Source organism: Quercus robur, chromosome 9 (assembly GCF_932294415.1).
Source record: "Quercus robur chromosome 9, dhQueRobu3.1, whole genome shotgun sequence".
NCBI lineage: Eukaryota > Viridiplantae > Streptophyta > Magnoliopsida > Fagales > Fagaceae > Quercus > Quercus robur.
Genome location: NC_065542.1, coordinates 2,852,731 through 2,868,741, shown reverse-complemented (window position 1 = coordinate 2,868,741; position 16,011 = coordinate 2,852,731). Strand labels below are relative to the sequence as shown.

Below are 16,011 nucleotides of genomic sequence, written 5' to 3'. Positions count from 1 at the left end.
ATTATAGAGGGAAAAAAAAATACTTAAAACAAATCTTAAGGAGGGAGTTGCAAGACAAGTTAAACTCAAGATTTAAACCAATTTAAAGTATTAAAACTTAAAAGGGTTACAATTTCATGCATATATGTTTACTTCAAGATAAAGATTTAAAGTTAAGGGCCTTCATACATACAAATTTAAAAATGCTCACAATGTCATATAATTTTAGTTGGAGCTGAATTAACATTTCTCTATATACAAAGTGTTTGTAGGTCTAGGGAGAAAAAAGTTCGGGGTTAGGCATTTGAAAATACACAAACTGCACTCAACATTTTCATTTGATACAACGATTAGAGTGAAATAACTAAAATAAGTACCATGATGGGTTCTTCAAAGGTATTTATGTCGTAGCAGCAAACAAAGGGCTCCCCGATAGATGGGAACAAAAAAGATATCTAACATTAATACGCAAGTGATTTCTTCATAAATTATAAGTTACATGGCTCCCAGATACACTTCAAATGGAGCTTGAAAAAGCTCCATCTAAAGTTAATATCTTATGTGTGCAGCAAGGACAATTTTTCTTTTATGATGTCAAGGAACAATAGCCTACCCAACTTGGACATTACCATCATTTCGGAATCCAGTAGAGAACATAAAAGAAGAAATATTCACTTATAAGAATTTGTTGGTGCAAATTTAAAAGTTTCTGTACAAAATGAATTGAGAATGTTAAATATTATCACCTTTCAATTTGATAAATTTGTCCATGGACTATCACGGTCATGTTGGGCTATAAGCCATTAAAGCCGAACAGTGAATAGAAAACTTTAAAATGAACTTTTAATTTGAAAACATTGCCACCGTTTGTTGCAAGGTGTCCATAATTTAAGGAAAGTGCTATGAATATATATATATATAATGACCATAATCAAGGAATTATAAAAGCTCTTCTATTTCTTTCTTCTTTTCCTCTAAAAACATATAGCATTCTTCACAGGTCATCTGCTTTACCTTCTTTTGCAATCACTACTGTGTAGACTAACCACAGTGCCATATACAGAAAAGATAGATAGATAAATAGATCATTATAAATTGCTAATACAGTTGGAAAGATGATGAGAAAAACGGGTGGAGGACTAAAAGGCTAAGGAAAAAGAAAAGAAAAGGAAAAACAAAGAATGAAAAGAGATACACAAAATTGTTATAATACAGTAGATACATACGATCATCTGATAACCTCCTGCTGGAAAAGGAATATATGTGACAGATGCTTGTGTTTGAAGGACAACTAACTCTGAACTGAAAGTGAAAATAACCTTGAGATCCCTTAGGTTTTTATTCCCTTGAAAGAAGATGAAAGAATCCTAAAGAGCCCATCTGGGTTATCCGCTTGTACCTGTTAAAATAAGGCATTTGAAAATGTAATCCATACTTCAAAAAAGAAAAGGAAATGTAGTCCATTACTTAAGCCCGTACACAAACTGCACTCAACATTTCCATTTGATACAATGCTTAGAGTTGGTGATATTTTTCATGTATCTCACACTGACACAAGCCTGCAAAGTAGCAGGTTGAGTTCTTGTGTGCTAGTGTAAATATTAAACTAACCTCTAAGCTAAAATTACACATCTTTAACATTTGAGAAGAAGCTAAAATGACCACCACTTGTTGGTTACCACCCCATTCTTAAGGGGAGGAGGTGCTTGTAGTCTTGTCATCTATTTGTTTATGACATAGCAGCAAATAAATATATAATTGAACGGTGATTTGATTTTTATTTTCTGTTTGTTTTACATCACTGGGTGTAAAGTTGATGTGCACCAAAAACTGGCATATGACCACTGGAAAGAGATGGGAACAAAAAAGATACCTATCTAAAATTAATATGCAAGTGATTTTTTTCATAAATTTTAAGTTACATGGCTCCAAGAATACATGTCAAATGCCGCCTTTTCAAGCCCCATCTAAAGTTAATCTTATGCATGCAGCAAGGACAATTTTTCTTTATGCTGTCAAGGAACAATAGCCTGCCCAACTTGGACATTACCATCATATCAAAATCCAATGAAGAACATATAAAGAGAAATATTTGCTTAAGAGAATTTAAAAGTTTCTGTCCAAAATAAATTGAGAACATTAAATATTATCACTTTTTCACCCTAGTTGATAAGGTTGTTTATGGACTAACACTGTCATGTTGGCCTATGTCATTGAAGCCAACCTGCGACTAGGAAACATTAAAAGAACTTTCAATTTTAACACGTTGCCATCATTTGTTGTAAGGTGTGTCCTTAATTTTAAGGAAGCTGCAATGGAATATATAATGACCCCAATCATGGAATTTATAAAAAGAAATTCTAGTTCTTTCTTCTTTTCCTCCAAAACATTAATAATGGATATCAATTGTTCCCACCAGGGCATACTGTGCGTATCACCAGATAAAAGTACATGATAACAACATACCCAATGGCCAGCATCTTCAAGGACATGCATTTCAACTCCAGCTCCCTCTTCAGCAGCAATTTCCTCAGCAGCATGAATTCTCTGGAGATCTTCAAGAGCCCACCTGTGCAGGCTCCTTTCAGCTTTCAAAAAATTAACATGCACACCTTGAGGCACATCTTCAACGATTTTCCTAAAATTATTCAGAGAAGATGAGAAGGCTTATTTTAGGATCAACTATTTACATTTTTCCCAAAAAGTGAAACCATAAGTTTGTCTTCTGCCTTTACTATTTTAAACTAAATTGTTAAAGAAAAGGATTAAAAAAATTTTAGAGTTCAGTGTATCTAACAACTATATGTCCGTTGAGATTGACAACATATTTTTATATTCATGGCAAAGTTCCTGCACATCCCATACTCCCCCAAAGAAGTCAATGGCATGGATATAACTTAAACAAATGAGAAGGATAGGTGCATTTGTATCTAAGAGACTCATTGGGGAAAAAAATGTATCAAGAGGGCCAACTCAAAATTTGATATAATCCGTGCTACTAAGAAAGTAACAAGAGATTAATACCATAGATTTGTTTCTTCATAGGATTGATACATTTCAGCTATTCCCTTGAGGTCAAACACCCATGAGAAGCTTGATGATGATGAACCAGGAGAACCATTTGTTCGAAGGTTAGTTACCACCCACTGCACAAGAGAAAAGATGTAAGGAATTAATTTATCGAGGCATCAAAAGTAAATCTAAGGGCAAAAAAAAAAGCAGGAAGCAAATAAAGGAAAAAGATGCAACTGTTCTTTATTTTTAGTATTTTATATAGGTACTATTACAAAGCTTGTTATACACCAACTCCCTCATATTCATATTGTCACAATTAAATACAATTTCAAAATAAACTTGCATTATAGATGTTAGACTTATGGTTAAGTGATTAAATTCACCATTTCCTAACAGTTTAAGCTTTTGGGAGAATTGGTAATTTAGCATGGTATCAGAGCTGGAGATCTTGAGTTCGATTCTTGACTTTACTCTACCTCCCATTTAAAATGTTAAATTCCCACTTGTTGGGCCCCCACTTATTAAGGGGAAGTTTAGGCCCACAAGTGAGGGGGATGTTAGACTTATGGTTAAGTGATTAAATTCACCATTTCCTAACAACTTAAGCTTTTGGGATAATCGGTAATTTAACAATAGAGAAACTAAATGTGATTGGCCAGAAAAAAATCTCAACGTAAAAAGGCTGTATTGTTAGAAATGGACAGAATTGCAAGATCACAAGACTTTTAATTAAGCATTAACCAAAACTGTCAACCATTATACGGAAAGAGATTCTATCTATGAACAAGGCCCCATTTGTCCAGCTTCATATTAATTTACTTCAGATACGAGTTTTAAGGCCAGAATTGATGTTTCATAAATACCTGTGCCACATCTTTCGAAAATCCTTGTTGAATGAGAGCATTTACAACATCCCGCTTTGAGGAGACCTTCATTAAAGGAAAGATATAGCATAATTAATATCATTCTTACAAAAGGAAAGGAAAAGGAGGTACTCTCCTTAAAGTAATCCGTATAGTAAGCATAAAATGCCAGACTTTTGTTCTTGGCAACAACAGAATATGTTTGAGGATAATATGGCTGGCCATACTCTAAATCTTTTACTTTAGTAACTTCATTAGTAGTTAGTAGGGTAACTTTCCTCAATTTTTCCCCTCATCTGGTGACCTCTTTTACTTTTCTAATGAATACTTACTCTTTATCTCCTTGATCTCCTTCATTGAGAACTTCAACTTTCAGGTAACCGCATTATTGTCTATATATATATATATAACAAATGCAAGAAATATTATTTGCTTGGTGCCATGATGTGGTAAAATGGCTCAAGTTGCGTGTAGCAGGATATAAAGAGATGTTTGTGACAAGGTTAGAAACATTAGTGTGGTGAAAAACCTAGCTAAACCCCACCCCCCCACCCCCCCCCCCCCCCTCTTCTTCTCTCCCTCCTTACTTCATCTTTCTTGAAAAGTAAAAGTTTTAACTAAAGAAAGGAAGTGGAGGACTATAGCTTAGATTGATCCCTCAAGTTACTAACCTCTTTTACTTTTCCAATGAATACTTACCCTGTTGATTTACTTCTTCAAGTCAAACATAATATAAGCAATGATAAAATTGCATGGTCCCTGTCTCAAGGCAGGATACATGATGCATCCAAAAGAGAATTTTGAACAATTGACTAAATACTGACCTCCTTTGGCAATGTACTTAAAAATGCTATTAGTTCTTCTGGATGATCCTCTCCATCTCCACCAGATCGAAGCTTTCCAGGAGTAGCATCTAGAGACCAAACCTATATAAATAAATTGTAAACAGAAAAGGAAGATGATGTAAACTAGAAAACCAAAAAGAGAAATAAGCACAAGCATATCATTACTTTGGCAGTCAAGGTCCACTAAAGTTTAGCCAAGAGTCATGGTTCAAATGTCAATAATGATTTCAAGTTTCAAATAGCCCCAATTACCTTCAAAGAAAAAGTTCTAATAAATTCTCTGCATGATCCAAAACCTACCGAAAAACGTACTTGGAACTTTCTTAGTTCCAGTAATTTTTCTTGTCCAAATTATTAAAGTCCCTTAACAAATTCAGTGAACAGAGAGCTTACTTTGACTGGTCGTGCAAGAGGTTTTGCAGCTTGCTCTACCATGCTCAATGCAACTGCATAAAAAGTTAGAGAGCATACTAAGCACCATCATCTGAAATATTTGTAACTACACTACCACGTATATTTCTCTCAAATTAAGGTATATTCCATGTTAGTATAATTAAAGTACCTTTCCCTCCAAAACTATGGCCAACTAGAACTCGAGGTGTCATTCTTAGCTGTCCAACCTAGCCAAAAGATGAAGAATAAAAATCAAAAAGAAAAGTTTAAATACCTAACCTAATAAGTTGCTTGTCTACATTTTATAGAAGATCAAAAAAGAATACACGTCCTGGTAGAAAATATGGAAAGATGAGATGTATACAACTGTATACATAATCCAGAAAATCACGCATGTTCCCACACATATGTATTAGCAATTGAACTTGGCTTGTGGAACCTTAAAACAATTAAAATAGGGGGGGGGGGAGGGGGGGGGGGTGTTATTAAGCTATCGACTATGTTGAATGCAATTTTGATGCACCATAGCACCCAAAAGAAAAACTGATACACCCAACTGCCTGAACTGTAGTAATTAGTGCAACAGCAATGAATTGCAATGCCAATAGTGAGGACATATCAGACTCTGTTTTAGCTGATTTAAAATATGGAAGAAGGTGTCTTTCATAATAAACATAGCCAAAACTCAGAATATACTTACTAGCTTTAAGACATCAAGAGCAGTGGAAGCAACAGTATGGGGACCCCTCTTCTTTATCGATGCTGAATCACCGTGGCAACGCAAGTCTACTAAAAGAAACTGTCCAAAGAAATATGAGAAACAAATAAGATTGACTTGAAATCATTAAGTCCCAAGTTGTTCTAGCAGAACCATGGCAAAGGGGCCATAACAGGAAAAAAGGTGCTTAGATGGGTAAAAACTATGATACATTCACAACTTTAGAAATAAGTGGCATTGGAACAGAACACAACTGGCGTTCGACATTCTACAATGCACGAGTAGTAACTTCAACAAAAAGATTTTGTGGAAGGGAACCTATCCATATTTTGCAAAATGTAAAAGGGACTCTATTTATGTCAACCAAGCACAATTTCAGAAAAGCACCTGCCATGTTGGAAATTCCTTGGCCAATCTCCGTGCAAAGGTACCTGAAATATTAGCCATTATGCGACTCATTAATTTCTTTTTTTATGATAAGTACAACTCATTAATTTCTACAGGAACTTAACAAACAGTTGCCAAATATCATATCAAGTTGTTGGCCACCAATCAAGATGTCAAATGAAAAATCTTTCCTTTTGTTCCTCTCTGCTTGGGAACAAATTTAGGTGGACCAATGAAATTATCTATAGCAGATGTAAAGTACAAAGTACCCACCCCAGTTCTTCCTGCTACCTAGAATGCCATGCAGAAAAACAGCTGTTGGTGGGTCAGGAAATGACTTGTCCATTATAGAACTCCATCTTACCTGCAAACCAATAACATCATAATAAAAAATTACAATTTTTGAAAAATACCTAAGAAAATTTATCAAATACATGATATTTTCTGGAAGCATAAAAGATACACTTAAAAGCTTTTCTCACTTCTTATAAATGCAAAACTTGGATCTTTCTGATCAGGGACCATTTGAAAAGTCTCAGTTTCTAACTAACAAATTATTTACATGCTGATACTTGTCTGAACCTAATTATTGTCCATAATATTTCCAGTTAATCAACCATTCTATGAAAAGATTACCAAAAATAGCACAAAGAAAACACAACAACACCATAGATGATAGTGGTTGATTAATGCATTTTAATGAAACACATCAAATGCCCAATCAATGAAACGATAATGTTGTATGCGAACGCAAGATTGAAACAATGTAACCTATTGAGGAATAACATAATTACAGATCCATGTTAAAAATTCTCAAAGCAAGTATTTATTAGTTTAAGGTCCCTCACAATGATACATTAAGAAAAACATAACCTATGTATATAATAAATAAATAAAAGAAGATAAATTAAGAAAACTACCAGCCGACCATATTGAGGCAACCAAGTATGAAGGAAGTATCATAAGTTAGGAACTAATCAGAGCAATATGGTAATTGTAGGTGCTAATGTATAACAACTGAAAAAAAACATAATAGAATCAACAGCTTTTGTGCCACCCACCCTTTTTTTAATGAGTTGAAGCAACAGCTCAATAAAGGCAACTATTTATGAAAGTAATCATATGAAGACTTACAAGTGCTCCTTGAATAAGATCATAAGCCTGCAAAGAAAATCATTGAAATGCCAAATGAGTTGAAATGACACAAACAGTAATCTTAAAATTATTGACTGTATATTACACAACAACATCAGCAGTAAGCATCAAGCTTCTGGATGACTTGCACCTTATAAATCATTGTAAACTAATATTGCAAGTCCAAAAGTTAGTTCAGTTACCAAGATTTCAGAAGTCTTCCCCACATTTCCCCTACGAGCAAGCCTCTCATCTACTATTGCCATACGTACAGTTAAATCTTTAGTTGCCCTGCTGGATTGACGAAGAGCTAAACGAGAGACGAGGAACTTGTCATTCTACAATAAGGAAATGTTAAGTAATAAGTCAGTCAGTCATCCAAGAGTAAAAAAAAAAAACTACTATTAATGACATGGTTACATTACCAATGGCCACATTGGAACTAGTGTAGCATAATTGTATCATTCTTACATATTGCTAAAAATTGAAACTTTATATTTTAGTGTGTTTTTTTATGACGTAGGGAAACTTTACTTAGATTAGTTGCACGTCACAGAGCATATTATACAACAATCCTCATTGTTAATCAAACTCTTATAGGCAACAAACCCCACCCGCCATAACCAATTATTGGGTAATCCAGGGGCTTTTCACCCTTGACGGGCTAAGCATATCTTAGTGTTTGCAAGTTCTAAACATAATGAACAAGAATAAACAAACGTTTGCCTCATTCTCACAATACTCCGGAACTACTACACTTTCAAGTCATATATTACCTTCATTTCGAGTAAATTATTTAAGGATTCATAGTTTTTAATTTTAATTTTTTAAATAGCAAACTCAATGATGACGGTAGTAATAAAACGCTTCTTTCCTATTTCTCATAGGACTTCCAAGACTTAACCTTACATAATTTAGATCATAATTACAGTAGAACTAAAATAAGACAATTCAAAGCTGTAAATTCCATTGCAAGTTTATGGCACAAACTACATTCAAAAGAGGCCGTGCCCATTTGACGTAAAACCCCCACGACTCTGGAAAATTCATCAAGTTCGATGCTTTTTCGGTAACAGACAAAAAACCGAACAAATTAAAAATATTCAGAGTCTTAATCAATTTGACTTGAAACTATACTAGGTCACAATCACTAACAAAGTAAAAGATATATTGTTGATCCTTATGAACATAGTGTGAAAAAAAAAAATTACTGAATTATGAGCTATAACGCACATTTTCTCAACAAATCAATGGCTCACAAAGCATAAATTCACTGTGATTTTGCGTAATTCTAGAAATTAGTACCTCAAAAGGCCTCCGAATCAAAGCCATATTGGGCCGGAACTTCGACTCTGCCGCCGTCGCCGTCGCGGAAAAACTAACCGATCTCCCTCCGGCGTAACAGGACGGCGCGAAATTCGAAACCGCCGACATTTCCAGAGCAAAACGACGGCGCTTTCCTCTTTGTTTGGAGCCGTAACGATCTTTTCACTTTTTTCAGAGAAAGAAACGGATTTGAAAAAAAAAAAAATATATATATATATATATATATATAATAATGAAGTATTAATATACAAAAATAAAAAAGGAGGCGGAGACACCGAGGGAGTGAATCGGTGTATGTGCCTCCTTTTTTTGTTCAACTGTGCTTAAGTAACGAGCTCCGAAGATTTTTATTTTTGTGGTCGGTGGAGGTGTTACATGTGAGTTGAAATGTCGAGAATGCCCCCCTAATGCCAACGGTCCTTGTACTAGGTCCTAGATACGCGGCTCGGCCGTGTCGTGTGGTCTGTAATCGCGTGTTTGGGTTGTTAAAAGACTCTGGTGCACTACTATACTATACACCCACAACCTTCTCTTTTTCTTTTTCTTTTTTTTTCTTTTTTTTTTTTTTTTTTTTGACTATTATACACCCACAACTACTAATAAATGAGAGGTTGTGAATAGTTATAGTCAGCTTAACTGGCAAAGTTTTTGGTTTAGAGTTCGAATCAATTGGTGTTTTGACTTAGAGTAGGGATGTGCATGGGGTTGAGTTGGGGATTTTTTCAATTTGAACCCAACCAAACTCACGTGGATTAGATTAAACTTACGATTGATCAATTTTTAATTAAAAAAAGTTAAGCATTAGAACAAAGAATTTACAAGATTATCAAATATAAATAACAACAGATTTATAATCTCACCAAACCAATACGAACTATTTTGTTACTGCATCAAACCATATAATAATTAAATAATACAATTATATAATATATATATATATATATATATATATATATTTTAAGGGTAGTGTTAACAGGTTTTGACCAATTTTATAGAGTGTAGAGCCAATAAAGTCAACCTTTTGAATTTCACTTGTCACTTCAGTACTATTTTCATTCATTTTATCAATTTATACAAATTTTTTATTAGGTGGACCTCACAATATATCATCCTTAACAAACACCTTGCAGTACTCATTAACATGTCTCATATTTTAAATATATGTTAAATGTAAGTGTGATGGATTAGGCTAGGCAAATTTGTGAATCTGCTGACTTACACCGACTCAACAAGTTGTAAAAAAAAATTTGGTAACTTAACCCAACCTATCAACTCTTAAAAGTTCACATAACCCATTAGGTTCACTAGCGGCTCCACATTAGAGCCAAGGTGGTCACAGGACCACCATGACCTGGAAAAAAAATTATTATTATATATAAAATTTTAAAATATAATGATTTTTTTACCCTAAAAAAAAGTGTGACAACCCTAAATTTTTTTAAGCCTAATATAATTAAACTTTGGACAAAGTTTAGTAACAAATTAACTTGGTTGTAGACTAATGCAACAACTCTACTCAATAATTTTTTTTTTCTTATATCATCTATGCTTGCAAAACTTCAAGAAAATCAAAGATCAATAGCCTATGTTATCAATCAAATATTTAAATTTTGAGTTAATCTAAAATTATACGCAAAAAGTAAGTTTATAGATCAAATAGTAAATAACATCCGATTGATATGAAATTTGACATGTGTTTTAAGAACATAAAGAACATACAATTCAACGGTTAGATTTTCAAAATATGTAGCCATGATAACTTGTTTAGTGAAAGTTGTAGTCTTACGCTGCAACTAAGTTTGTAGTCAAATTTTGTTTCTCTTAACAATATATTGAGCCCTTACAAACAAAAAGAAAAATCCAAGAAAATTTTTATTTAACTAAAATTTTGAAAAAGATGTAACTTGCAACATTGATAATGAGATTATCATGCAACGAATTCAAAATTAAAAAATTCATAGAAGGAAATTGTAAGACTTTATGTATTTAGTTTTTTTTTTTTTTTTGATGAACGGATTAGGTTAATTTTATTGGATCGTTGGGTTGGCTGCTTAAATTTGAAATTATAAGGTGTCTATATATAAATTAATAATAATGAGACTGAGTTTCTCAAAAAAAAAAAATAATAATAATAATAATGAGACTGAGAGGTTTGCTGTTTGCTACAAGTCGTTTAACTTTCACAAAAAAAAAAAAAAAAAAATGAAGCTGAGGTCGTTTGAAACCCCTTGTTTTTGTTTTGGTTTTTTGAAACCCTTTTTGGCTAGCTGTAAAACCTCAGAAGTTCACAAAACCCTTTCTTGTCACTGATAAGCCGAGAAACCTCGCTGATACAAGGTTTCTGTCTGGTTCCCAAGAAACAGCAGGAAAACTAAGGAAGAAAGGATACAGGAAACTAAGGTTTCTGTCTGGTTGCTTTTGGTGTTTTCTCTTCTGGGTTTTGTTGCTTTTGGCTTACTTTGTAATGGGTTTGATTTGATTTTTGTTTTTTTTTTTTCATTGAGGTTTTGTTATGTGGGAAATGGGAATTTTTTTAGTTTTCGTTATGATGGGTTTTCACTGTTGGTGTACTTTTTGTAAGGTTAAGCTAGAGATTCCTATTTCATGTTTGTGTTATTGCCTCCTTTCTAATTCTGAAAGGGAAACTTTTTTTTTATCTTCCTAATATTCTATATTATCTGGGAAAGAAATTTAGTTTTTGTTGGATGCTAGGAATCTTATTCTATTTGATTTTCAGAAAAGGACTAAGCTATGAAATGGGGTCTTATTTCACAGTCATTGTTGGCTCCTTCTGAATTGCTTCCAACTATGTATATTTCTTTCCTAAGTTGATTTCATTTGTAACTCTTGCTCAGAAAACTTAGCATTGAAGTAAAATTAATTTAGGCATTTGTGTTTTCTGTCATTCTGGTCCCCGAGAAGAAGAAAAAGAGGTCAAAAGATTAGATTGACTAAGGCAAGTAGTTGTATTAGTGTAGTGTGAAGTAGTGAGTTTTGCATAACCAGTTCACAAAAAAATAAATTTGAGTTTTTTTTTTTTTTTTTAAAGGTTTTACCTCCCAAACCAACATCATTTTCTTATCTACCCAAATGGGTAACACTTTGTATAGAATAGGGGGTTGCTATGGTATGTTTTTGGGCATATGTGGGAATTAGTGTGAAGAGTGCTTTCTCTAACACTCTAATGATTAATTCATAGCTTACGTTATCTCTGATTTTGTAGGGGAAATATTGCCTTCAGTCCATGATTGAATGAAGTAGTCTTTGATGTTAATAAGCAAAAATTGGGTCAGCTGAGAGCGGATTTTTCCAAGCCACATGTTGCGAATGTGGGTGAAGCCATGCGGTCAGTTCTCACTGACCATGCTATCATCGCACACACATACATTTATAGTGTATGCCGCCTACTCCATCTCGGTTTATCCCAAGGGGTATCTCTATATCTCAAATCCAGAAATACATTCCTAGAAAATGGAGACAAGGTATAGAACAATACAATAAGCCGTCCACATCATGCAAATCAAATGATTCTGTCCCGGAAACAAACAGAAGCAGTGATGAATCTATGATTAATTCCCTTTTTACATCTCTCAAGGACTTTGCAAGCCGAGGCCACCTATCAAAAGCATTCAAATCCTTCTCTCTTATCCAGCTCCATGCCTCTTCTTCTTCTTCTTATGACCTTATCTTACATCCCATCTCTTTTCTTCTTCTATCTTGCACTAACCTTAAATCACTCCCACGAGGTCAACAGCTTCATGCTCAGATTATCTCCTTGGGTCTCGAAAAACACCCGATTTTGGTGCCCAAGCTTGTTACTTTTTACTCAAGTTTTGACCTCCTTGCTGAAGCCCGTACTATTACTGCGAATTCAAGTATTTTGCACCCTTTGCCTTGGAATTTGCTTATCTCTGCTTATGTTAGGAATAGGATTTTTGGGGAGGCTCTCTCTGCCTATAAAGAAATGGTGGATAAGGGGATTAGACCAGATAACTTTACTTACCCATCTGTTCTCAAGGCTTGTGGTGAAAAATTGGATTTGGGTTTTGGTAGGGAGGTTCATAATTCTATTAATGCTAGCTCTGCTGGGTGGAACTTGTTTGTACATAATGCCTTGGTCTCGATGTATGGGAGGATTGGGGAACTTGATGTTGCTCGAAGCTTGTTTGACAAAATGCCAGAAAAGGATGCTGTTTCTTGGAACACAATCATATCTGCTTATGCCTCCAGGGGAATGTGGGGGGAAGCATTTCAGCTTTTTGAAAGCATGAGAATTACAACTAATGAAGTGAATATCATAACTTGGAATACAATAGCTGGTGGGTGCTTGCGAACTGGAAACTTTAAGGGAGCACTTGACTTGCTTTCTCAGATGCGAACTTCTGGTGTTCTTTTGGATTCTGTGGCAATGCTTATTGGTTTGGGTGCATGTTCCCACATTGGGGCCATTAAACTGGGAAAAGAAATTCATGGTTCTGCAATTCGTAGCTGTTGTGATGAGTTTGATACTGTCAAGAATGCACTAATTACTATGTATTCTAGGTGCAAAGACCTAAGGCGTGCCTATATTTTGTTCCAATTGGTAGAAAATAAGAGCATAATTACTTGGAATTCCATGCTTTCTGGCTACAGCCACATGGATCAATCAGAGGAAGCATCATTCCTATTTAGAGAGATGTTGCTTTCTGGAATTGAACCAAGTTATGTGACAATTGCGAGTATTCTTCCCCTCTGCGCTCGAGTGGCAAATCTGCAACATGGGAAGGAGTTCCACTGCTACATTACAAAGCGTGAAGAGTTCAAGGACTATTTGCTTTTGTGGAATGCTCTTGTAGACATGTATGCAAGGTCAGGCAAAGTTTTAGAAGCCAAAAGAGTGTTTGATTCATTAAGCAAAAGGGATGAGGTGACTTATACTTCCTTGATTGCTGGATATGGAATACAGGGAGAGGGACAAGCTGCACTAAAAGTATTTGAAGAGATGGAAAGGTTCCAGATCAAACCAGACCATATAACCATGGTTGCGGTTCTATCAGCTTGTAGCCATTCTGGTCTTGTAATCCAAGGCCAGAGGCTGTTTGAAAAGATGCCTAGTGTTTATGGTTTAAGTCCTCAACTGGAGCATTACGCTTGCATGGTTGATCTATTTGGCAGGGCTGGTTTGTTGCACAAAGCAAAAGAAATTATCAAAACAATGCCTTACAGGCCAACTCCTGCCATGTGGGCTACTCTAATAGGAGCCTGTCGGATTTATGGAAATACAGAATTAGGGGAGTGGGCAGCTGAGAAACTGTTAGAAATGAGGCCTGAAAATTCAGGTTACTACGTCTTGATTGCTAATATGTATGCTGCTGATGGTCGTTGGAACATGCTAGCTGAGGTTAGGACTTCCATGAGGGATTTGGGTGTGAGGAAGGCTCCTGGCTGTGCTTGGATCGATGTGGGCTTGGGATTTTTGCCCTTTATGGTGGGCGACACATCAAACCCCCATGCAGAACAAATTTACACTCTATTGGATGGATTAAATGAGCTAATGAAAGATGTGGGATATGTAGCAAGTGCGGATTTTGGTTCAGAAGCAAATTTTGTGGAATATGATGAACAATAGAATTTATACTAAACAAAGGACTGCTAACATGTTTCAAATGGATTTAGATTGCCATTTAAAGAAGTACAGAAAGAACCACAATTGTTGAACTTATTTGAAGTGAAGATATTCTTTGTAGAAGGGGTTTACAAGGAGAATGTATGCTAAAGCAGCTAAACTCAGGAATCATAAACATTGGGGCTCAAAATTTGAGACCTTGGTTGCCCATGGCACTCTTTGAGAGTGACTTCTACCTTCTTTAGTTTGCTATATTAATTTTGCAGCAGATTTTGAGTTCATTGCTTCAGCGGCCTGTATTTTTATGGTTTCCAATTTTACCAAATTCCATTGCCCTTATTTGGGCAGAATTGATTAATGAAAACAGGTATGCATCTCTGAATTAATACAGCAGCATTTTTTGTTAGTGACCAAACTGATGGTACATTCATAATGTATCAGTATTGAATGGAGGATTCACATTTCTCATTGTAATTTTTTAAAACATACTTGAGTATAGACTTCACTTATCCAAAAAAATGTTTCTTCTTTGAGCTAAATTATAAATTTTTGTGATCAATACTGAAACGTCATCATTTAAATGTTGATGATACTTGTCCTTTTTTCCCCCACACTTAAATGCAAAGGAATCAGTTGACTAATTTGGACTAATTTATGCCTTTGGCATGTCTTCATGCAATCATTAGCATTTTAACACATAGAAGAGATTCTTGTCTGTGTGTGAAAAATCCTGTACAATTCTCCCTTAAATTCAAATAAGAGCATTTGAAGTAACTATCAAATGGCTCTAGTTGACTAAATCCTTGTACACATTTTCCCCCTTTTTTTCCACCATGCAAGTGTATTGTTCTGATAAACATCTTTCAAACAAAGAAATTGAAATAATTTTTCCATGTGTAAAGGTTGATGTAAACTTTGACTGTTTTTTTTTTTCTCTCCCATTATAATGAAAAATATTTTATTTTTGGCTTGACAGGATTTATGTCTTATAGGTCGCATTAAAGAATTTTCCAACAGAAAAACTAGGTTCTAAATTGGTTAGAAGGGTAATGATGAGAAGAGAAATGTAGTTTATAATAATACCTTCTCGTGTTTTGTAACAAAAGGAAGAATTTGCAAAATGAGTTTCAATTTAAAAGGATGTAGAAGAATGCCTCTGGATCAAAATCATCCACTTTGCCATTTCAAACATAATAGTAGTGAATTTCTAGTCATGAACTTTTGGTTTCAGACTTTCAGCCAAGGTTTTGGTTAGTCTCAATGAGAAAGTCGGGGGGAATTTGCAGACTAATAGTGTGAAGGGGTTGTATATAGTAAGTTAACTATTGTTTGAAAGGATTATGGAAAATAGCATCTCGAGTTTCTAAAACTTGAGATCGATGACGAAAATTGACGCTTTCAAACTCAAGTTTTACTGCTGCCGTGTGCCGATTTAGCCACATAGATCTCGAGTCTATAAGACTTGAGTTCTAAAAACCAAAACCGAGTCTTACAAACTCGATTTTTGTCGGACTTGAAGAAAAACAAAACCTGAAGAACGCAGCGCCGAAGAAGACGATCTGGTTGGAGAAGAAGGAAGAAGAACAGAGCGATCTGGGTGGGCGATCTGGTGCTGGTGGACAATTTGATCTTCAACGACTGGGTGGATGATCTGATCTTCGGCGACTGGGTGGACGAATAGACGAAGAACAGAGCAAGAACGCTGGAGCTCCGATTGGACGCAATCTGGTGCTGGTGTTCTTCTTC

The 16,011-nt window shown here is 35.0% G+C and overlaps 2 protein-coding genes across 2 annotated transcripts; one reads left to right on the top strand and one right to left on the bottom strand.

Moving 5' to 3' along the window:
- Window positions 1–915: 915 nt before the first annotated feature.
- Window positions 916–8,973, bottom strand: LOC126698947 (uncharacterized). Its single transcript, XM_050396466.1, has 13 exons — window positions 8,640–8,973; window positions 7,538–7,672; window positions 7,335–7,361; window positions 6,474–6,564; window positions 6,201–6,244; window positions 5,796–5,894; window positions 5,265–5,322; window positions 5,096–5,148; window positions 4,682–4,783; window positions 3,858–3,923; window positions 3,004–3,125; window positions 2,446–2,617; window positions 916–1,378 (listed from the first exon to the last, which is right to left on the bottom strand). The coding sequence occupies exons 1-13, from the start codon at window positions 8,766–8,768 to the stop codon at window positions 1,310–1,312; spliced, it is 1,167 nt and encodes a 388-aa protein (XP_050252423.1). The 5' UTR covers window positions 8,769–8,973; the 3' UTR covers window positions 916–1,309.
- A 1,944-nt stretch (window positions 8,974–10,917) lies between these two features.
- Window positions 10,918–14,671, top strand: LOC126699579 (pentatricopeptide repeat-containing protein At1g71490). The gene has a single exon (XM_050397479.1). The coding sequence runs from the start codon at window positions 12,058–12,060 to the stop codon at window positions 14,266–14,268; it is 2,211 nt and encodes a 736-aa protein (XP_050253436.1). The 5' UTR covers window positions 10,918–12,057; the 3' UTR covers window positions 14,269–14,671.
- Window positions 14,672–16,011: the final 1,340 nt, after the last annotated feature.

Bases quoted from the DNA above. Each gene is read 5' to 3' on its own strand.
- LOC126698947 (XM_050396466.1), bottom strand. From the start codon at position 8,768: ATGTCGGCGGTTTCGAATTTCGCGCCGTCCTGTTACGCCGGAGGGAGA. The intron at 7,362-7,537 runs GTAACTGAACTA...TTTTCTTTGCAG, and splicing joins GGAAGACTTCTGAAATCTTG to GCTTATGATCTTATTCAAGG. The intron at 1,379-2,445 runs GTATGTTGTTAT...TTATTTTAACAG, and splicing joins TTGAAGATGCTGGCCATTGG to GTACAAGCGGATAACCCAGA.
- LOC126699579 (XM_050397479.1), top strand. From the start codon at position 12,058: ATGCCGCCTACTCCATCTCGGTTTATCCCAAGGGGTATCTCTATATCT.